The sequence below is a fragment of the Eutrigla gurnardus genome, assembly GCF_963514095.1.
Source record: "Eutrigla gurnardus genome assembly, chromosome: 9".
Classification (NCBI taxonomy): Eukaryota; Metazoa; Chordata; class Actinopteri; order Perciformes; family Triglidae; genus Eutrigla; species Eutrigla gurnardus.
The window spans coordinates 24,249,245-24,272,769 of record NC_139923.1 but is presented as its reverse complement, the minus strand read 5'-3'; the positions used below and the strand labels follow the sequence as shown (position 1 = coordinate 24,272,769).

Below are 23,525 nucleotides of genomic sequence, written 5' to 3'. Positions count from 1 at the left end.
AAAAAAAAAATGCATCGTGCAGAATGTAAAAAAAGTATTTTATTTCTATGCTCCCAATGTCCCATTCCATTTAATCTTTTCAAAGTTGTGCCCTTTTACAGCGGCCCATATGTCCGGTAATTAAATGATTTTGGCCAAAAATCTGAAGCCCATCTCAAACAGGAGTTGGTGCGCCTCCAAACCCTGCAGCATACGGGGCCGTGATGAGTGTAATCAGCACAGGGTCGAATTGGACTGAACACACACAGAGTTTTCTCACAGTTGGTGCTTAATCATGAGGCGTGATCACCAGCTCTGCAAGCTGTTCCCTCAGCAGCACGGTAGCTGCTGCTGCTGAGTGGGTAGCTGGGTTCATTATAGTTTATGTACTAGTAAACAGATGATATGCCTCAAAGGAAAAACAGGTTGGTGTTTTCATATACTACCCAACATTGAAAGGAGCGAACTGGTATCGAGTTACTGATAGCTATTAGAGATCCAACGAGCACAAACACAGAGGTTTAGATTTGACTGAGCGTGTGAGTTTCATGGGAAATGACTCTCTTTATAGTGGGAATGTGGGGCTTAAAACAACATGTTGGCCAGCAGTGTAAACAGTGTCATTCACTCTTCTTCTATTTGCAGTCAGCCTGTCAGTCAGTTTCCCTCGCTTGTGTCAAGGTTTTGTCCATATCAGCCCTCTCTTGCTTACAATGCTTGTGTTGTTTGTGCAGGAATGAGGAACTTAAAACATAAGCAGGATTTTCCTAAACAATACAAATGTGTCAATACAACCAAAAGCACCGGCAGTGTGCAGAATCCCCTAAGCTAATTCCACCGATTTGTTTGTGACTGTGATCCAATTCCTGTTGAGCCCATCTGATTAATATGCAATAAACTGTGAGACATATTGCCACACACTGTGACTTTGTCAAACTCAAAGAACAATATCATCAAAAAGACGCAAAATGGAGGGTTTCGGATTAAACGTTGGTGCCAGGATGTGGCATTGAACTGAAAGAGGAAAGGAGAAGCTTTTCCTCAACTGCCGCTGGGCAACGCAAACAAAATGTGATACAGGCTGTCGAACCGTTGCAGATGCTCTACACACCGAGTGCTGCTTCATGGTGTTAAGAACTAACAATGTGCCTCATTACTGAGGGAGTCCAGAGGATTTTCCGAAATGTGTTATTGTCCACTTACTTCATCCATCCATCTATTCAATTGTCTTTAACTCCAGGCAACAAACTGCATCATTTTCACTTTCTGATGCCAAAGACACCCTTTGACCCACTTCCCCCACAGGTGGCTAAAGTACGGGGTTTTCCAGGCAGTGTGCTTTACCTCCGTCACATAATAAAACCTCGGAATCTGGAAAATGGAGATGGAGAGGCTTGATAAAGCACCCAAACAAAGACATGACCCGTCATTGTTTCATATTTCAGCTAACAATCAAACGTGATTGTAACTATGTAAGACGTTAATCAAGGCGCCATTGAGCGAACGAGTCGAGTCATAAAAAGACAGGTTAGATAATAGCTGAGTCCGGTTCTTTTATAGCAGATCAAAGTCGACATTTGTTTGGCGGTGACATATTAACTCATCCGGGAGGAAAATCGATCAAGCAAAATAACTAAAATGCAACATTACGAGCACCAGTGACCACAAACTGTTCCATTCCTAAATATTGTTTGACTTGAGGGTGTTTATATTACACAGCTTTTATGTTGCGTATCCTATTACCCGACTCTTGCGTGATATGAAACGGGGGAAGACACAGCTCCTCTGCAGCTGGTTAACAGCGGAAGATTGAATGAATCATTTGTGTTTCCTCACAGGGCCGAAGAAAAAAAAACAACAAACTCAATAATTGCCAGACAGATGACCCGATACGTCTAGATTAAATTCAGATTTGGATGTTCACTGAAAAAGAGCACGATGGTGCAAACTAAACACTGCATGCATTTACAGACACATGCACGTAAAACACTCCCTTTGAACTGCTGTGGAGCGACCTTGCACGGTGACTGACCACACCCACACGTAACTGAAAACCTGTCCGTCAACACACTGAATGCATAACTAGCAGCCTAACCTTTTTAATGTTGATGATCCATCTCCTGTCTTTGGTGTTGCTTTATAGAGCGTCTCAGACTTCACAATTCTATACATTACTTTAATGATTTTCCAACCACACCTCACACAAAGAGTGTTGCTTCATGTGTGTGCGTGTGTGTGTGTGTGTTTCTTACTTCTGTCACTCTAAGGCAGAGACTGTGTTTGCGTAGGCTTGTGGAAGAATGTGGAGGCGGAAACTGATATTTTCTGGAGGTGGACCTACAGTGACAAACCAAAGTGGTTTCATTGAGCACACTTCCCGGTTTGTGACAAACACATGGCCGAGGGCAGACTGGCAACATGACCTCCGCCAGGTTTCTGGAGTTACTGCTTCTCCTCCTGCTTCTCCTCCGCCGGGTCTACAGTGAGGAGGCAGAGCCTGTGTTCAGGGCAAAGGGCGCCATCATCGAGATGGGGTATTGCTTCGGAGTGGATTACATTGTTGTTTATAGATGTGCACCAGAGGGGGACCTACTGCTCGGCAACTCCTCGGCCGACAGCGCGGCCGTCGCAACTCCTGCGGACCTTCGGGGTCGCATCGACATCAACAGAAATCTGCACCTGCTTGGGCTCCAGATCAGTCAAATCACTCACAAGGACTCGGGGATTTATAGGAGGGAGTGCTGGCAGAACCGGGCGCGGGTCAGCCAGCACACACAGCAGCTCACTGTGTGCGATGAGGAGGTGGAATCCGTGGAGATTACTACAAACGAGGGACATGGAGGGGGCGAGCTCTTCTGCAACAACACGTCCATCGGTTCGGAGGGAACCTCCGTGCGCTGGTACCGTGAAATGTATCCGCTGTACAAGCCCACGCTCTTCCTGGATACCAGCGTGTCGCTGGACCCCATCGATGTGGAGCTGCAGGGTGTCATGGAGGTCCAAAACAACGGGGCACTGCTCTTGTTCAACACCAGCATGTTAAAGAACAGCCAGCACTTCATCTGTCTTGTGAGCAAAGGTGAGAGTTGTCTCAGTTTCCAAAACATGTACCCGCCAGACCGCAGCGAGAGCAGCGACGTGTTTGCCACACAAGGGGAAAGCGTGCTACTCAAATGCCCCTCTGACGGCAACAACCAGCATTGGGAGACACCACTGGGTAGAATCAACGGCAGCACCGTGAATATGAACATATCATTCGGTGACAAAGCTGAAGACTTCTCACTGGTAATTCCTGCCTTCTCGGATAAATTTAGCGGGCACTATTCATGCATCTCCTCTTCGCTTGAAATGCAGTACTTGGTGGTTCTTTGCCCCGAAAAGGAACCCCAAGGAAAAGTCGCTGTCGAAGGCGGGAGCGTCTCGCTGGATTGCGGTGTCGGCAAAAATGATTCCAAAAGGGTGCAGTGGTACCGCCGAGAACCATCAGGCAGAAGTGAACTCATCCACAACTCGGGCGACAGAAGCGTTCCCATCCCAGGGGATCTGAGGGGCAGACTGTCTGAGAGCGGCTCCCCGCTGACCATCTCCCACTTGGAGGCCAAAGACCAAGGGGAGTACTGGTGCGTTGTTTTAGCAGGCCATAAGTTCCTGGAGGCGGATGACGACTACGAGGAGGATTTTGCCGAGGACGGCGCCGGGGAAGACGAATTCAGCGACGGCCTATTCTGGGATGAAACGCACAGCTGCATCCATAAACAGGAGATCATCTTGAACTTGACCAAGAGAAACGTTAGAGGTGTGGATTTGGAGACCGTGACTTTAAAACCAACGATGGGAAGCCATGAAACTGGCCCCACACCTGAGCCACCGGCAGGATCTAATGGTACCGCCTATGCTGTGGGGGCCGGAGTGGTGGGGCTGCTGGTGGTTGGAGTGATTGCGGCCGTGATCGCAATAAAGAAGAGAACAAAGTCCTCCACGGAGCAGAGAGGACCAAACACCACCAAAGACATGGATCCTGATTGTAATGTTCATATGTTAACTCAGACTGATAAACATGGTGCAGCTGTTGAAGAGTAGTTAAGAGGATATTTTTTATATATCCAAAGGACATTTAACTGCTATGAAATCTGTCCATGAATCACAAGTTGGAGATTGTGAAACAGTCCCATTCATACATTTAGTTTCACGTTGATGCTGCCTTCCTCCCCTCGTCTTAGGATGAATACCATGTTCTTCTTTCAAATCCCCATTTTGTCTTGTGACTGAAAATATCAATACCCCCTGTGTGTGTGAAAAGAAGGAAATGGAAACTTTATAGGCAGTTTGACTTGCTTGCGGTTTTTGAAGACGTTTTGCCTCCAACAGGCTCCTTCAGTTCCAACTGACAACGTGGTATGGCTGTTATGTGGCCGTTCATTTATGACTAAAAACCAGTCAGGCTGCTCTCCTGTCAACAGATTGTTTGGTGCCAATAAAGCAGAGCGTAACGGCCAAAATGTACCTGATGTTTGAGTGATAAAGTAATTCAAACAGAAAGCATTTCGCTGTGACTCCATTACTGCACTGCACATTAAAGGAATTAATATAAATTCAGGTTGACTTTTTTTTTTTAAATCAATGTTCCTCATTAACTTTTTTCCCTTTCGTATCATTAATAGATGGTTTTTTTTCCATTTTGGGGGAAGCAGCACATTCACATACTATATATGAGTGGATGAGTGATATAATAGTGTAATATTTACACAGCCAGCAGAGACGGAGCAACATTAGCATTCATGTGGAGTTTTGTTTCTGGCCACCTGATGAATCTAAGTCTAATACACACTCTCAGTTTAGCTCTGTTCTGTTCTTCGACAGAACTCCTGAGGGAAATGACTCTTATGCTGCTAAATGCTCACAATGTTCACCAGCTAGTCTGTCGGCTGTTGGGTGCTGGGCGGGGCCACTTATGACTCCCAGTGGGTGGATCACTAAGAGTGGGTGAGGTTTATTAGGTAGCTATTTTATATAAAAGATCAACAAGCAAATAGCAGCAAACCAAAAATTCTCTACACGTGTTAACCAAACCAGACAGAAGGGTTTGTATCCTAACCTCTGACCCCCATCCCTTAACCTAACCTTTTAAAAATAAAATAAATCAATAAAATATATACATTATCTTGGAACAATATTTTAGGACTTTAAACGCAAGATCCTCGTGGTATCCACAAACCCCTTAACCCTCAACTATCAGGTAACATTTTAATTTTATAAAAAAAAATATGAAACCAAAGAGAATCTCAGTAACGAACTCAAGCTGTACATGTTTCCAAAAAGGCTGCGTTATTTGACTATGAAAAGCAAGACGAACAAGCAAACACATGTTTAAGTATCTCCCATTTCTTTGTACGAGTTCTTTCTCCATCTTTAATCAAAACGCCATAAGCCATCTCATCCAACGCCACGCACATAAGTTCAAATATTGAATCAATATCTGCTGAGGCTCCGGAGCAACTTTAGCAGCCCGCCGCTGCAGAGGGAATCTCTATCGATCCAATCTTGCAGTTTATGTTTTCCAAAGACAAAAAGGGATACAGTATATAAAGTTTTTCTATGCGTTATGGACTAGCTGACTGTGTTTCTATTGATTCCACTGTGCATTTTATTATACATGATAATAAACAGTGGGATGCGTCTTTTTTATGGTTAACATAACAGTCGCAGCTGCCGGTGTGTCGTGAATGTGAATCAACACTTTAGAAACTAGGATCTGGGAAAAAAGCTCATCACGATCATCATCATGTAATCTGATTTTTCTTCCAAACAGGGAGAAGAAATGCTCATTAGACCGAGATGTGGAATCGATAACGTGCTTGCAGTTAATATGCAGCAGTTGCAGACTGTTCAGCTGCTGAAAGAAGACTCTGCTCCTCTGCAGCATCCACAGAAATACTAGTCTCACGTAACAGCGGGGAAGAAGGCTCATGTTCTCCTCTCACTACTTGACCATAGCGACAATAAAGTGTCATTATCCTCACACTGGGGAAAGGCTCTATCTAGTACACTTCAACAAAAAATGTGTGCGAGTTGATTATTATTGTCTCCAGCAAAGTTCTCCAAAGTCAATCTGGTCGTCTCACATCTGCAGATTGTTAAACTGATCAACAGGCTTATCGTTTGCAGTGATACATGTATATTTACCTTTTATTGCCACACAGCTTTAATTTATCGCACCTTATGTAATGGATTTTTATCACATAATAAAGTGGAAGGGATTATGAAAAAAACTATTTTTTATGAGGTGTCTTTTTTTCAGCCTTTATATAGACAATCAATTTTAATAGTTGGGGTACTAGTTTCAGCATTAAGCATCTCTGCCTAGCAGGCTGTCTCGCTGTAATTGGAAACATTAGAATGTGACATCAACAATTTGATCCATTTAGACGTTTTATGTCGCACTCCCTTCAGCAAATAGTCAAATCGAACAGTTTGACATTACGGGAATTGCGCTAATTTGCTTTCTTGCCGAGTTAGATGAGAGAATCGATAGCACTCTCACACACGACGGTGGCATCAATCTCCTCATCTAACTCTTGGCAAGAGACTGAATAAGCATATTTAGTCCTTTTAAAACTGGACAAAAGATCATAATGGAGCTTAACCTCCGCTGCCTACAATCCACTACTTTGCTAACTGTCTGCCTGATATTTTGGCGCAACATATTTTTTTGTACAATGAGCCAAAACCGATGTTTTTGTTGTGGTGTTTGGTGATGCAAAGTGGCGCTGGTGTGTTCATGAAGCTTTCCATCTCGCAGCACAATCTGTTTCAGCAATATTCTCAGCTGCCAGGTTCTATTACTCCTACACACTTAACCTTTTGGAACCCTGATAAATATTTATGCTTCACGGCGATGCCAATACATCGAAAAAAAGAAAAAGAAAATATCTGTTGGGAAATATTTGCTCAGCTGCGATATATAAAACACTAAATCTTATTCCATCGTTCTTAATTTGATGTCGGGCCAATATGTGATGGCGCAGCTGCCGTGAACAGGTGGACCTTCTGGCAGATTTTAAACCAAATTGTTTAGCTGTTTTTATGATATTAGCGGTTCTTTTGCTTTTATTTCTATGAAAGAGATTTAAATGAGCACAATTTTGACATCACCCCAGGAACCCATTGTTGGTTTTTGCTCGCTCTGTGCTAACATTGTCTTCCCAGCCCACGGTTGCCCTGAAATGAAGCACTTCTGCACCAAAGTGTTAAAAATACACGGCTTGAAATTCAGCACATTTTTATAAAAAGCTTCATATTTATGGAGTTGAGACGGAATGACCCACGGTGGCTATGACTAAGAGGAGGGATATGGACCTCCTGCCCACAAGGTCGTGCTTTGTTTTTTTTAAAATAGCTCCATTGCGACAGCAGTGATCATGAACATGCACAGGTGATTTGACAAATCTTTCACAGACGCGGTTCTACTTGAGACGAATCAGACGGGTGAGCGGAGCGGGGAGAGAGTGTCGGCCATAATTGCCAGTTTGCTTTCCATACGCTCCTTCAAAGACTTGATTGATGGAGACACAGATGTGAAAGAGGAGCATCTGCTCGGCGCTCTCAGGTGTAATTAAGAAAAGGGCTCGGTCACACAGAAAGGACCCCCGGGAGGGCCCCCCGACGGAGCACCGAGGAGTCAGCACGCCTCGGAGCGCAGCGAGATCCAGCAGCCGGCTTGTTACAGTCAGAGACTTTAAATGGATCGGCTTAATTGTCGAGGCATCTCTCAGACCATCTGTGTGTTCGAGTTTAAACAAACTGTGAGCCATCGCGGTGTCAGAGCAGAACCAAAGTTTGAAAAAATAATCAATTAAATCATCCAGGAAATTGCGTTATGACATGTTGTTACTCAGAGATATAAGTTCTGCAGAACGTACCGAGGCGTCTGACTAGACTCCCAATTTCCAAATGATCTAAAGTTTTCTCAAAACGCACACGTGTGCGCACCGTGGTTCATTTTTTTCCACGCCAGTGCAGCAATCAACATCACAGCTGGCGGATGTTAACAGGATCCCTCCGTGGCTTCCCTGCCTGTCCCAGGGCTCCTCTTCCTGTCTGATCGGGAGGCCGCGTTCTGTGGAATCAGCACGTCTGCTCGGCGCTTCCTCGTGGCTGCCGGTCTGAGCCCGTGGAGGCGCCGATCTGCTGTAATTTGCCCGGGCCCATTACTCCCACAAATGTGATGGCTGTGAGCCCTGTGAGTGTGGAACAGTTGGTGGGATAAAGAGCAATAGAAGGACAGAGAGAGAGAGAGAGAGGGAAGCTCGCTATTAATGCCGTCCAGCCAAAGTGTCTGAGAGCGTGTGATGTGTTGTGCTAATGGCACCAATTATGCACCAGAGAGCACTGCTGATGGGCTGGTTGCACAGCTAAAGAGTTGGGGGGGACGGGGGGTTGCAGAGGGAGTCCTATGAGTCCAAATAAAGGATGTTCGAGGCAGCAGGGAGATGAGCCACTAGGGGCTTTTCTTCCCTAATAGTGGTCTGGTCTGCTCGCTACCCAGACATGTGGAGGTGTCTGGTTGGATCGCAGCCATGCAGGAATTTATGTCTGTTATTTTCAGAGGAGGCAATCCAAGCGAGACCAGGCCCAATCAAACGCTCTCAATAAAACCGACTTTCCTCAGGAAGTCTCAAAGGCTTTCAGTAGATTTGATTTGAAGTCTATAACTTAGAAGATAGTGGGAGTAGCAGGCTGAGACGCCGTGATACTCGCTCTCGCTGTCAGATTGTGAAAACTTCCAACTCCCCTGTGACGACGGAGCCGCTGGAGAGCAGAAGGTGCATCGCAAGTAATCATTCTGTTTCGGTGACCCCGCCGCCCCCGCCTTCACACGCCGTCGCCGTGCTCATTGTGTGATTGTTTACAAGCAACAATAAGCTGATCTACCTTTTTCTCGTGTTGGCGTGACGTGTCACATGGGAACATTTTGCGAGGAGAGTCTTCTTACAAGTTAACGTGGCGAGAAAAATCATTCTTCTTCTCGTGTAATTGGCTCCTCTGGCATGTCAGAAGTAAAAGTTGTCTACGGATGTCTTAATGGCTACCAGGAGAAAACTTTAAAGCAAAGGAAAAAAAACTTTTAATTTCATTTCATGGCATTGAGCAACCCACATGCAGATAATTACTCGTCTTTGCTCAGAAGCAGATTTTGTTTTTTTTTTGTTGCACACAGCGGGGTTCAACAATACAACAGCGGAGCCGACTCGCAGATGAAAAAAAAAAATGAAAGAAATTGGGAGATCTCAGCAGACGGGGGGGATGAAAATGAGACCATCTATATTCAAGAGATCTCTCGTTCAAAAACAATCACACAGAAGCGCATCACGGAGGAAAGCCGGCGCGTTCACACCTTTGATGCACAGATGGCGTGTGTTAACCGTCTCGTTCCCCCTCCTCTCCTCCCCGCCACTGTAATCTCTCTCTCTCCCTCTCTGCCTCTCTCATCCCTCATGTCCCACATTCTTCCTTCCTCTCATCATCCCGCGTGTCACTCAGCGGATTCCTCCCGCTCCGCCGGCACCCTTGGCTCGCAAAACCTCCGTCCCGCCTAAATTTAATAAATGAAGCCTTGAGAAATGGACAAGCAGGGCGGGAACGCCTCACCGCTGGGTAAATGTTAGCCGAGAGCTTTTCGGTTTCATGAAGACAGTCCGCTGCGTCTGCGATTTGGAGGTTTCATAGGAAACAGCCGGCGATGGCATTGTCTACGGGTGAATGGCTTACTGAATACTGAACTGAGGGAAGCCCAGTCGGGGCTTAACGATAACAAGCAATCAAAGGGACTCAGACACTAAGTCTGATTGGGGTCAGCGTCACTGAATTCCATCATGACCTCCCATGAAGAAATATTCTGCAAAAAAAGGAGAACGCCCTATCTATTTTGAGAAAACAGTGGAAAGCCTGATTGCTAACATGGGCCTTCTTAGTGTTTGATTGCAGAAATTAGGCTATAGAAACATGTTTTGAATGATTTCATCATTAAAATAGTTTCACTTTTTGGGGAATATACATGACAGTATTGTTCTGACAGTGTTAGAGAAGAGCATTGATATCATGTGTTGTAAATATGAAGCTACAGCCAGTTAGCTTGCTTTCTGTCTGAGCCATACGGTGTGAAGATACCGGGAGACGTGGCGGTTTGTAGATCATGTGACCTTTGACCGGAGCCAGACTAGACTTCCAGTCCGGCTGTAGCCAAATATTTACCATTGTATTGATGTTGCCTTCTAACTCTCGGCAAGAAAGCAAATAAGTGCAGCCTCGAAATGTCAATGAATTAAATTATTTTCTGTCTGCGTGGTTTTATTACCGTCTAAGACACAATAACTCTGGGAAAGTTGCCGGTGAAGTTTGAGTTCCCCCACCAGTGAGAAATAGAGGCTGGTTGTTTGCTGGAATGAATGTAGACGTCTCTGCTGGCATACTCGTGGGTGAAATGAGATTTCTATCCAGCCGCTTATTGCACTTATAACGAGGGAGGTCTAAATAAAGGGCCTGCTTTTTTCCCCTTCCTGCTCCCTCTGAGATGGAGCGTATAGGAACACTCACTTCCCTGCGTCGCCTGGTGACAAGCTGAATGACAGACAAGCTGACGGATCGCCTCTTCAAATGAGAAATGGAAGTTGACGAGGAAGCCCAGATATAGAAAAGCAGCTGGGGAGCTAAGGACACGGGGTTATCCCAGAACAAAGTGGAGCGATTCAGCCGAGCATCTCCATCCACTTTATGATGAAGCTGTCATGTTAAAAATCAGATATGAGGTGGATCATAGAGATATTAGGGAGATCGTTCTGGAAAAATGTGGAAAAAATGACAGGAATCTCCAACGTGCATCTTATTTTTTGTGTGGTGAGGAGCAAATGTGGGTAAAGCTAAACACGGAGGCCCGTGGAGGATTCGGTTTGCGCTCACAGAAAATGAAACTTTTTTTTTCTCTTTTTTTTGTTTTGTTATTGCTGCTTTTGAAATCTTACCGAGAAGATGTGGGGGCGTTCGGCTGCTGGGAGCCGGGGAATCGATGCTGTAGGCAGGCACAGCGAGGGATCAGCGCTGAGAGGCGAGGAGGACAGGATACTCTTGTATCGCTCTCTTCTTGGCAGCTCGTCCTTTATCGGCGCTTGTAAGGGAAGACCTTTGGCTGGTGCACCTGTGTAGGTAGACTTCCCACCCCTCCAGCTCTTCACCGCCTTTGTTTCTGCTTGTGTTCACTTGTACCGCCTGTGAGGTTTAAAAACAGTATAAAAGGTAGAGAACTTGGAAGAGCTAGCAGCCCCCCCCACGGATGGAAGGTTTTAAGGCTTTAAATCATCCAAGAGCAGGGAATGAGAACGAGAGAGTGAGATGCGGCCACGACAGCCATTTTTATTTCACCAATCTGTCTGCGAATCACAGCAAAGACACACTTTAGCCAGCGTGACTCCGCCACAGCGGGAGATAAATCGTAAAAAGGCGCAAACAGAATCGACCCCCATTCCCAGGAGTAATGGAGCTGTCACAGGCTAAATCTGACCTCACAGTAACCCACGGGGGGCAATGATATGGCACCTATCCCTTCAGTCAGCAGCAGGGGGGAGGGGGGGGGGCATCTGATGATAGCCGGCATCCTCACTGGAATGAGGAAAAATAGAGGTCACTGTTATCTCATGGGCTGAGTGTGTGTGTGTGTGTGACCCCCGAGAGAGCCTGACAGTGACAGAAGGAGGAGTGACACTCACAGTGGGAAGTGATTGTTGATGAGCTGATGAAACCTGCACGAGATCCTCTTACAAACAAACAGAAAGAACCGAGATGAAAAGAGAAGCAGCATCTTTGTTTCTTTGTTTGTTGTTGGACTTATATATATATATATATATATATATTTGGTTCTATGCATTACCCGTTCACATCACATGGATTTCCGAGACGCAGTGACACGTACCCTATGGCATCAAAGCGTAATGCACGGCGAGGCAATCTGGCATCCAATCTAGAGACTGCGCTCCAGTAGGCTGTGTGGTCTCCGGAGGGCTGAGACATACCTCCTCGCTCAGCCTCTCGCAGCTCTCCATCCGCGGCGCATCTCCAGCGCTGAATCCACTTCGGCTCGACCCGCACACGCGCGCACACACACACACGCACACAAACGCACTTTTTTTTTTTTTTTTTTTGACAAATGTATCGCAGAGGACGGAACCGGGCGGAAAATCCTACTGGATCTGATCGAGTGCGTTGATGGTAAGGCAACATTTCTTTTATTTATTTATTTTTTAAATCTGTTGTTGCTTTTTACGCGCAGCGAGCAGCGAGCGAACTGTTATCTAACAAACTAGATGCTCTAATCTGACGCTTGTGATTATATGAGGGATGAATCCAGTAAATATACCGATGATTTCTCCACATAAAGTCCGTCTGCGGGACTTAATGGTGAGTTTAAAGAAACGTGGTACTACTTTATCGGCTTTACTGTGATGCTACACGGACTTTGTGTTGTGGATTTTTATTCTTCTAACACTTATTCAAACAGTGCGATGACAGGATGCTCCATGTTGAGTTTATATACATCACTGGACAAACAGTTTCACTATTTCCAGATGCATATGCTCCATATTCAGCCACTCAGACTTGTGTCGAAGTGACAGGATGAGATCAAAAGTTGGAGTCTCTTATTCTTAATTCAACTCTTTTATCCTGTTGCTGTTCATTAATTATTTCATCCTCATAAACTTCATAATTTACTCAGTTCAATTAGGTTTCTTTTAATACAAACATCCCTGTTAGTGCTGTTCTTCCTTGTTCTGAGTGTAGCGGTGTAGTGCCTTTACTGTGTGTGTGTGTGTGTGTGTGTGTGTGTGTGTGTGTGTGTGTGAGAGTGTGTGTGTGTGTGCGTGTGCTGGAGGAATCATGCAGGACTAGATTCATCTTCTCCCCTATGGAGCTCCTCTGTAGCCTAGGGTCAGATGCAGCTCCAATGAACGCTGCAGCAGCTCAGCCCAGCTCTCTGCCTGTGGCACTCTGCATGGATACGTGTGTGTGTGTGTGTGTGTGTGTGTCGGTACTTTAGACAGAGAAAGAGAAAAAAGGGAAAGGTGGAGAGATAGATGGAGAATCTGGAGACTCCTCCGGGCGTCGCTGTCCTGTTGCTCTCCTCTCCGTGTGTCCCAGAATTGATCTTTGCCAATAAAGCGCGGCACTCAGAAGATCTGTGAACACACAGGAGGTGCCTTAACAGATAAATCTTTGGCACTGTCACATCCCTCAATCACTTGCATCCCAAATCCCTCAGTCCCTCCCTCATCAGTAACTCCTAACCTCATTTGTTGCCTTTATTTTCCACAGAGGCAATTGCCTTTTCCCTGCACCGTGCCCAAATGTCATTACCTCCAACACTTTCGCTGCCGGCAATTTTATCTCATTGGCAGCAACTGCTCCTGAATTTACAACTCAAACCTGCCAGAGGAGCCTGCACGGCACAGTGTAATCTTTGGGTTGATCCCGTCCCAGAGGCTTTTATCCCCTTGTAAGCGCCGTTATTGTTTGAGGAATACAAAAGCTGAGAGCATCTGAAGCTGCTGGTCCCTTTCCAGCTGTTGACAGAGTGTCTATTATTCCTGGTGTGAGTCCCGGAGCGGGAGGAGTTATAAGCCACGGAGAAAGGAGGACTTGCAAATCAAATCGCTTTAATCCACTGAAGCATCTGGGTTGTCCTCCAGAGGGGCGCCGGGTGTGTAGCAGAGGAGGGCTCTGAGCCCTGATCACGACTGGAAAGGAAAACAAAACCTGTCGCTGAGGAATCACACGATGTACCTCGGTCAGCCAGCTGTGCAGTACACGTTGGGTATGGATGGCAGGACTGTCAAATTGACAGAATGTTTTCTTAAGTGTCAGGGATGGTAAGAAGCTTGGTCAAAGTTTCTCATTATCTGCAGTCGTTCGTGCTTCTGTTCCTCTGCTTTTTCATCCATCTCTCTCCCGTCCTTCAACAAACGCACAAACACAAACGAGCAGCTTTAAAGACAAGCAGTACAGCATCCCTGTTTCTGTCATTCTGTCTGCAACTAACAACCCCCCCTCCTCCTCCTCGTGGGTTCATTCTACGATGTCTGTTTCTAGCCGTATTCAAACAGAATTGCTCACGATGTCAGCTCGATTTCTTTCCCCCTCACCCACAGAGTAAATGTCTTTGGTTTTGCGCTGTTTGTGATTAATGGAACATCAAAAGCTGATCTGAGCTCAGTGTGATACATTCCTGAGGATATGAGTCTGCCAGGGACACATAAACATCATTAATGAACAAGAGGCAGGCTGCAGAGAGACAGAGTGATGGAACAAAGAAAAAGGCTTAGAAGAAGCAAACAGGAAGGCGATATTTATTTTTGTCAGTAATAGATATACATTTACCTGTGGGTTTTGATGTTGATGATTGCCTCGGTGAGTGATGGAGTCACACTTTGCGCCCGGGGATCTCGAGTGATTACCTACCATCAGTTCAGCGCAGAGGGACAAATGGATGGCAGTAACTTTCTTTTTCTAAATCCATTTGGAAAATCACATCTCCCTTTGCTCTTTAATGCCCAGTGGCAACAAAAAAAAACTTGCAAGTGAACAAAGGGAACTTCTGCACTCTTCTAGACAGCTATATTTATCTGGGTATATACCTCTCTGCATGGCTTAGAGGCTTAATTACCCAGAAGAGAGGAAAGCATAAAATGAAATGCAATTATGCAATGTACAAATGTGAGCAGGGTAGGCTATCTTGCAGAGCTGTTGTACTGCTACCATTTCCCAGTAGGTCTGACCACTGAGTCATGTTTTTCTGCGAGACAAATCTGTCTATCTTTGTAAGAAACAAATCCTGAACCTGATTATTCAAAGCGTTTCAAGTACTTATGGTGGAAATTCTACAAGGTGCTGTCTTTAAGTTTTGCATGAAGACAGAGAGCAAGCAACCTTTTCTCCATTCTGTATTTTTTAAGAAGCATATGTGCCCCCATTTTTAAAATCTTGGTTAATATTCTAATTTACAAAATAATTGAAAGCTACAACAAGCAGTGGGCTAGCATAGCTTAGCAAAAAGACTGAAAACGGAAAAAGCTTGCATGACTTGAGCATCTCTAAAGCTCACTAACTAACAGGATGTATCTTTATTTAGTGAGCTTTACAGGTATGATTTAGTCACCTTTGGACAGAGCTCGACTGTTTTCCTCATTTCCAGTCTTGATGCTAAGCTACCTGGCTAGTAGCTGTAGCTTCATATTTAGTGTACATGATCAGTCTTTCTATCTAACATTGTAGCTGACGATTCAACTACTGTATTCTTCATCTATACTGAATATACTATCTATCAGATACACTCAGTTGGAGTCACAGATGAGAGGAGAACCAGTCAGTCTTAAACCAAGTGGTGTTAATTAGCCAGTACAGGATACAAGCACCACAAGCTACCTAGCCTGAGGACTGGATTGTCGAGCTTATACACTGCAGGTCCCTGGGGCTTTCCACACCCCTGGGACCAACTTCTTTTTTATAGTCAGATGGACATTGCCTCCGTTTTGTAGACATATCCGTGTCTTGCTCAATCACCAGTATGCTTTTTCAAACCTACAACTGTGTTGCCCCAACTCCTCCCGTCCTCAGGGACTGGGCTGAGTTAGGGGCAGCTTGTTTTACCAGGTGATAGCAGCATTCTTTACTTTACATTTACCTTGTATGTTGGCTCACAGTTTCCCTTCTACTGTTTATGAGCAAGAATCCTAACTACTCCAGCAAGGGCTGCTCATTTGCCATCACAAGAGGGCTGCATGGGTAAAGGAGAGGGATCTGCACATGCATGAAGCCGAGAAAATGCATGGAAATGAAATCTCATTGTGCGTCTCTGTGTGTCCCTGGTGGCGTCAGCGTGAAGGATGTAGAGCCAGAGGGGGGGACAGGATGGAGTGCTCCTGGAAGACGGTGCTGCTGCTGGTGTGTGCATCTCTAGGGGTCCAGTACACGGCCATCCGCACCCTGAGGGACTCTCTGTCTGGGCCCTGTCAGGGAACGTACCGCTGCCAGACCAGGCACCACCGAGGTACGCCTCAACCCCAGCCAAGATTGCCCCACATACCGTCCTGCCTCGCTACAGCAGAGCAAAGTCTGTGTGCATAGCTGTTTGTGTATCGATGTATGGCAAAAAAATTAATAATCCAAACCGTGACTGAAGCTAAAGAAAAAAAGCAGACCGTTAAAAACGAGGGAATTCCCAACAAGTGGGAGGACAGTGCAAATTAAGTATGTGTGATTCGTTTTACAATTATCCTCCAATTTATCTCCATTAATCTCCTCTCTTAGCACAGCTGTAGCTCCTGCGTATGTAAGTAACATCCCCGTTGCAATCAACTCCTCATCAGCAGTAATTACACGTTAGCTATTTGCGCTATATTTAGAGATCCGCCATTTCATAAACCCCCTCGGTAACCGCCGGCAGACGAGCAACTTACTCAGGCATGTTTACCCTCTAAATTATTTAAGGCTTATTGACTTGATCCAGTCGTTGATCACTTTATCCTCGACTGAATTATAAAGAAATTTACACTTTTATGAGCTTAAGTAACTCTTCCGAAATAAGTGCAATAACTCCTCTTTTACCAGAACATGAATCTAGGAAACGAATAAAGCAGAATGTGTTATGTAAACTTGTTGATGTGAGTATTACATCAAATATAAGCACATAACTGGGTTTGTTTCTCTAAGACTCCAGATGGAGAGCCGTGTGTGATGACAGCTGGATGTCCGTCGATTTGCCTCGGAAGCACATCCTGCTGTTCGCCACCACGCGGAGCGGCTCCTCCTTCACCGGGCAACTCCTCAACCACCACCCAGGGATCTTCTACATCTTTGAGCCGCTCTACCACGTCCAGCAGGCATTCACCAACTCCAGCAGCAGGCTACGCCGCACCCTGGACCGCCGGGCCCTGCTGGGAGCCTACAGGGACCTTCTCCTCAATCTGTACACCTGCGACCTCCACTTCATGGAGAGTTACATCCGCCCGGAGCCTCAGGACCACGTCACCAGCTCCTTCTTCCGCCGCAGCTCCAGCCACGCCCTCTGTTCCCCTCCCGTGTGCTTGGAAGGAGACCTGGCGGCCCCTGATCCGCCCGATGAAACCTGGTGTCCTAAGAAGTGCGGAGCCCTGAACCTCACCCTCGCCTCGATGTCATGCCTGTCGAGGGAACACGTAGCCATAAAGACCGTGAGGGTCCCCGAGGTGGGGGACCTGCGCACCCTGACAGAAGATCCACGCCTGGATCTGAAGATCATCCACCTGGTGAGAGACCCCAGAGCCATCCTTGCCTCACGTATGATGGCGTTTTCGGATCAGTTCCGCGCTTGGAAAATATGGAACGCGACGGGACGGCAGCCTCGATACGTGGACCTGACGCAGATCACCAGCACCTGCAAGGACATGGCGGCCTCTGCAGAGACGGGCCTGCAGAGGCCGGCGTGGCTGCGGGGACGCTACCTGTTGGTGCGGTACGAGGACCTGGCGTTCAACCCGAAGGAGAAAGCCACCGAGATCTACAGGTTCGTGGGGCTGGAGATGGAGGACAGGGTGCGGATGTGGATCGCCAAGAACACCAACAGCAACGGTTCGTCCCCGTCGGAGTGGAACTACAGGTACTCCACCACCAGAGACTCCAGAGCGACAGCAGAGAGCTGGAGGCTTCGCCTGGGCTTCGACATCGTGAGGACGGTGCAGAATCTGTGCGGAGACACTCTGGCTCTGTTGGGCTACAAGCCGGTTCACTCGGCAGCCGAACTCAGAAACCTGTCTCACAGCTTAGTAGAACACAGGACCTTTCAACCAGTCACATGGTAGACTGGATTTTAAAAAAACGATTTATTTATTTCATCCGACTTTCTCGTCTGTCGTGACGCTGATTAAAAGGAATGTGATTTTATTTTTCAATAATGCCTAAAGTAATTTAATATAACTTTTCATGGTTTTTGTTAAAGATATTACAAGTGCCAAATGTCGAGTGTGTGCGATGCTGGATCCAGAATAATGTCCTTAGTGCTGTATGTGTTGACTGGGGAGCTCTTTTCGACTTGTTCAGTAAAACACTGAATCCTGATGGGATTCTGAAATTATTATGCTGTTTTTTTTTCATTATTAAATTGTCTCATAATTTCAGTGTATAATACTCTTGAGCAGGTCCCACTTCAAAACAAGTCTGACCTTGAATCAGAGACAATGTGATGTCCTGAAGGTGCAACACAAGGGGAATTTTTGATTAAAAGAAAATATAGGGCTTAACTTCCAAGTGTCTCTAGTGCATTTTTGGAAAAGGATTCAAATGTCACATCATAGGTAGAAAACCGTCTGCGGCGCACAGCAGCTCTAATTTCTACATGAAGGAACATTTGTTTTGTTGTAAATACTGATTAACTGTTGCAATGCAAGTGTGCAAACGTTATGAACTGGACGTGTTTGAACATTTTTGTCCGTGTAAGTGTACAGTTTGTATTTTCTAGACTTTATAAAATAAATTATTCATATGTAAGTAATGCATAAATACCACGCTGCTGAAATCTTCTTGAAGCCACATTTGTTTTTTATTTCTTTAAGCCCGAGAGGAAAGCAGATAAGTCGAGTTTTAGTGCTGAAAAGAGAGAACGGTGCAAAGTCGTTGTCTTTTATCTTGTAATCCCTCCATATTTGCTTTGTCTTTAAGCCAAATTTCCATCCTGCTGATGTGTCTGTAGTAACAGACATGCTTTTTTGACTCAAGAGACTCATCACATTCTGCTCACACCGTGTTTTGAGTTAACTTTGAACCTAAGAAGAATAACGCCAGGATCATTCAGCAGTAACGGCTGTCTGCAGTGAAGCATAGTCAGAGATTAGGCAGCTGCAGGTTCTCCGCCAGTCCCCCTCATTTCAAACCGGTCTTTGTGTCTAAACACAGAAAGGAAGTGTGCCATCTCCAGACACCAGCGCATTTATTTCCATGTAGAGCTGCTCTCTTGAGATAAATGCTGGAAGTGGGGTTTCAAAGGAGGGACGCGTTGCATGAATCGTGGAGGAACCACTGATTGACTGCGATTTGCCTTTCAAATTCATCACTTTTCCCTATGGAGGCTGCAATAGCGCCCCGCTGGGAGCTATGGGCTTTAATGCTTATGTTGCAGAAGAAAGCCACTCCAGACTGAAGGAAAGTATGCAACTTGAGTGGAACGGTCACGCCGCTCTTTGAGTACTATTAAATCTGAGGTGAAATTGTCCCTTTAATAATGTATTTTTAGACGCCCGGTCCTTTCCCATCCTTCCTGTAGTTGCTGACACCAGGGATATCTCAGCCCACAGAATTGATCTACACATCCGGCTGAGGAGAAACAGGATTTAGGGATGCATGGAGAAAAGATTGGCCGTCTTTCTTTGAACTTAATCTGCAGGGCTACACAAACTGGCCGTAAAGCAAAGCTTTATGACACCCGGGGAGAAATGCTTCATCGGTTTTTCCATAACCAGCCCGACACACAAAGCTGCGAGTGGCCTGAGTCAGCCGTCAGCTAATTACCCATTTCTTTGCACTCAATACCGGCAACCCCTTTCTGTCTCCCTCGCCCTCCTGACAAATTTAGGTCTTATCAACATAACAAATATGAAGCGCATGTTGCTACTGGGAAAATGCAAAATAGCACACGGTTAATCTACATCAGTGGTTCCTAACCTATTTTGTGACACACCTCAAAGATCTATCAAGTGCCCCTTCATTGATGCATAAAAGCAGTTATCCATCACTTTAAGCAAATTCTTTATCCATTACCTAATTCAACTATTTATTCACTACTTCTAGCAAATTCTTTAGATTTCTCTGCTTGCTTTCTAACTCGTTTCCACACACAGCTGACTCAATAGGTGCATAATTATACAGTATATTCACCACATCACATAATTTCAATCTATAATTTCCTGGTTGTGAATCCCTGATCAATGCTGTCCTGGACATACATAACAGAGGTACAAGAGGAGTTCACACACACACGTTATGTCATTAAAATGAAATACTCACTCAATTCAAGATGTTAAAAGGTGAAGTCATCATTTTTCTTCTGTAAATGGTTTGTGGTCGTGTGTCGAGGAGGCACCGTGACATCAGTCACGCAGGCAGTTCCTTCTTTCTGCTGTTTATTACTTTGTTTATTTCTTATTTGTTTTCAGCTGTTCAGGTGTTTTCCATTTATATGCAAGTCTCTCGCGTGAGGTCATGCTTGGAGGTTGAAACATGGAAGAATCTGGTGATAAACTGAGTGATTTGCATTTGTGTGGATAACGGAATAAGTTTTTAAACGGGCTTAATGGAATAAAACAGGAGGTTTTATTAACAAGATGAAGAAGAAGATCCCCCTCAAGCTGAGAAGTGTAAGGGTCAAAACACAGAATCTGTGGTGCCCTCTGATCTGTGTGAATAACCGAAAACAATAATAAAAAAAATCCTCAAGGGAACCACATTAAAATAGCAGTTTATATTGGGTTTATTAGACCCAGACACCGCAGACACGATTTGTCCTCATTATTTCCTTTGCGAAATTAAATAGCTGAAAAATAAAGTAACAAACAGTGTTTCCCAGGAAACTTCACCTGCTATTAAAATTCAAGACAGATGAATATCACAGATGAATATCACAGTTTCATCGCTCCACTGAACAACTTTGGTTCACAGTTCATCAAGGAGCACAGACCCAGGATGAACCAGATCCTAAAGATGTTTTTGAAGCACCTTCTTGACCTTCCAGCACCACCGTCGTCCCAGTCAAATAAGCTCCCTCCCTCTCTCTCTCTCTGCTCTGCCCTGACGCCAATCTGGAAGCACACGCCTTAAGCATTTGTGGCTCATAATGAGATGTGGGAGCGAAGGAGGCGGCGAGACGTCCTTGGAGTTGCTCCTCCGTGTCATCCAGGTCCATTATCCCCGCCGCCGATTCTTTATGGTCCTTATCTGGGCGAGCAGCCAGAAAGTCGTCAAATTATGAGCTCTCTCGCTGTCACGCCGACACATAACCGCATGCTTTGATCAAAATCAATGTCTCCCTGAGTGCACGTGAGCATACATAAACATGTGTGCACCTGTGTGTTCATGCAGCGTAATGGAGGTATGGCTATATGATGACAAAGGTGACACCCAGCAGCAGAGAGGCAGAGGATGATTTCTGACATTGTGTGCGCGCCACAAATTGCCCTCCTTATAGGAAAGCATTGATTTCTAAAGAAAGAAGAAAAAAAAAAGGTCAGGTCAGCGCCTTGTAAGAGAAGAACATGCAGCGTATTGACAATCCAGTTAAAATGACTTGTGAAAAATGCCTTTGATGACTAGAGAAAACATCCCCTATTCCTGTTTTGTATCAGACTTACATCAGCACTTACAGATGGCTTTTCACAGCACACAATATATATAATAATATATAATTTCTCTCCTTCTCTTAAGTGCTACGAGCTACTGGAGGAAGGCTGTAATTTCCACAAGCTAAGTGCATGCAGTGTATCATAGGATTTTTTTTTTTCCTCTCTTTTTTAAAAGATGGGAACATACATTTAGCTCTCCTGGATTGTAAACTCAGCAGAATGTTTTGGTATTATTGACAACCATTAAAATCCCAGTAGCTCTGGCACTCACTTTCTTTACTGGGAGCCAGAAAACGTCATTTATGGAGAGATTAAGGAGCATTTAAGACAGAACGAAACCACTTTTAGCCACAGTGTCATTATTACTGGAGGCATTTTTTTTAAACAAACACACAAAGACACATCCATATGCACCCCTGCTCTTCAGCGGCCATCTTTATCTCCTTGTCTCTCACTCTAAGCAACATCAAAATCTTTTTTTTTTTTTTTTTTTAAACAAAAGATTCCTTGTGTGTCTGTGATATCTTTTGTAGCAAAAGAAATGACATCTCTCCCCGGCATTCGTTTCCAGCACGAGCTCACTCGAAGCGTATTGACTTTGTTTTCCACTGATCCTAATAAGGGGCTTTCATAGCGAACATCAAAAGGCCAGCTGGCGGAGCTACATCTCGGGGAGAGCTCCTCAAGGTAAATGCAAGCAGGCTCCCCCCCTCTGTCCAACTTAGCCCCGTCAGCATTATCACACACACACACTGCAGTTTAAAAAGACACCAGTATTTCATCAGCGAATAAGCTTCAACAACAGCAATATATTTACGGCACCATATGCATGTATTATTGCGGTCTGAGACCTCACTTAATGGTCTGCAGGAATAAAATCATGGCCTTGTGCTTATTGCTCTATTGGGTGGAAAACGTACTCCATGAGGGCATGAGATGATTGCTTAACTACTGCGATACCGCAACGGGTAAGTAGGCATTTTATAATCCGAGATACTAAGCAGTAGACATTTTTTTTTGTAAATTTTAAGAAGCGTCTATAGTTTATTAAATTTTGGGGCTATTTTGAGCTCTATTTCTATGACGCACATTGAAGCAGTCTGGCAAGAGGGAGGAAATGAGTAATAACACTGGATCAAGTATATGAAGCGCGTAACAATAAGCTACAGCTGAGGAAATAACTTATTAAAATTCAGTCTGTTTGCAATATAGTCTTTGTGATGGTACAAATACACAGATAAAGTAGAAGTACCAAAGTAAAAGTACAGTATTATCACCGAAACGTATTCTAAAGTAAAAGTACTGCAGGAAAATGTCCACTGTGACTGAGTATTATATCATTATGAGATTACTGATGTATCGATGTGTGCATTTTGATACTCAAACTCATTTTGGCCATGTCAGGCCAGCTGTAAATAAGTTATTTTAAATGTATATAAACTTGAACAAATTTTTATTTATTCTTTACAATCAGAATACTTTATTGATCCCATGAAATTCTACTTTTCCCTACATTTGCTGGTTTACTTCATACAGTAGATCAGTCCATCTACTGCCCCCCCCCCTGGAGCCAGACTCCTCTAGAAGATCTTACCTCGAGGAGTCTTTCATCCAGAACCAGTCCAACTCTTTTTCAAGTCCCTCCTCATGTTTGGCATCTCTGTCTTCCTTTCATTCCCAACTCCTCTGTCAGAGAGCTGTGAACATGTCAAATGTCTTTTTTATTTCATTTTCTCTAGTGGAAGTCTTCTACACATGAAGGACTAAAGCGCAGGATGAGGCGTGGGCTGCGGTATCACAGAGACAGTAGGAGAAGGTGTGATAACAACCCCGCAGGCTCCGAATCGGCTCCAGCGTCATGCTTTTACAGCCTTGATCTGTGAGTTTGGTTTGGCCCTGGTGTTTTCCAGCCCACTCATCCCAGCTTGCAGCAGCTGAAGCTTTCGGGGCAAGTTTTAGCAGCACAATGACTCATGCAGCTTTATATTTACATTTACATTTAGCAGACGCTTTTGTCCAAAGCGACTTAAAATAAGTACATTTGTCAAAAGAAAAAAAACCACAACATATTGCTGATAAAGTAAGAGCAAAACAATAGAAACAAGAGTTAGGTCCTCGTCTGAGTAAAGTAGTAGCTGT

At 44.9% G+C, this 23,525-nt stretch overlaps 1 protein-coding gene and 1 long non-coding RNA gene across 3 annotated transcripts; both read left to right on the top strand.

Moving 5' to 3' along the window:
- Window positions 1-278: 278 nt before the first annotated feature.
- On the top strand, window positions 279-6,248 carry LOC311017957. The gene is made up of 3 exons (XR_014597667.1): window positions 279-404; window positions 4,840-4,976; window positions 5,789-6,248. It is a non-coding gene; the product is annotated as an uncharacterized lncRNA (long non-coding RNA).
- A 5,549-nt stretch (window positions 6,249-11,797) lies between these two features.
- On the top strand, window positions 11,798-18,506 carry LOC311017952 (carbohydrate sulfotransferase 1). Of its 2 annotated transcripts, none has more exons than XM_084016660.1 (3): window positions 11,798-12,237; window positions 15,898-16,069; window positions 16,732-18,506. In XM_084016660.1, exons 1-3 carry the CDS (start codon window positions 12,235-12,237, stop codon window positions 17,856-17,858), a joined length of 1,302 nt encoding a protein of 433 aa, XP_083872786.1. In that variant the 5' UTR covers window positions 11,798-12,234; the 3' UTR covers window positions 17,859-18,506. The 2 variants fall into 2 exon arrangements, with proteins under 2 accessions (XP_083872786.1, XP_083872787.1); XM_084016661.1 differs by lacking the exon at window positions 11,798-12,237 and adding an exon at window positions 13,703-13,837.
- Window positions 18,507-23,525: the final 5,019 nt, after the last annotated feature.

Bases quoted from the DNA above. Each gene is read 5' to 3' on its own strand.
- LOC311017952 (XM_084016660.1), top strand. The intron at 16,070-16,731 runs GTACGCCTCAAC...TGTTTCTCTAAG, and splicing joins CCAGACCAGGCACCACCGAG to ACTCCAGATGGAGAGCCGTG.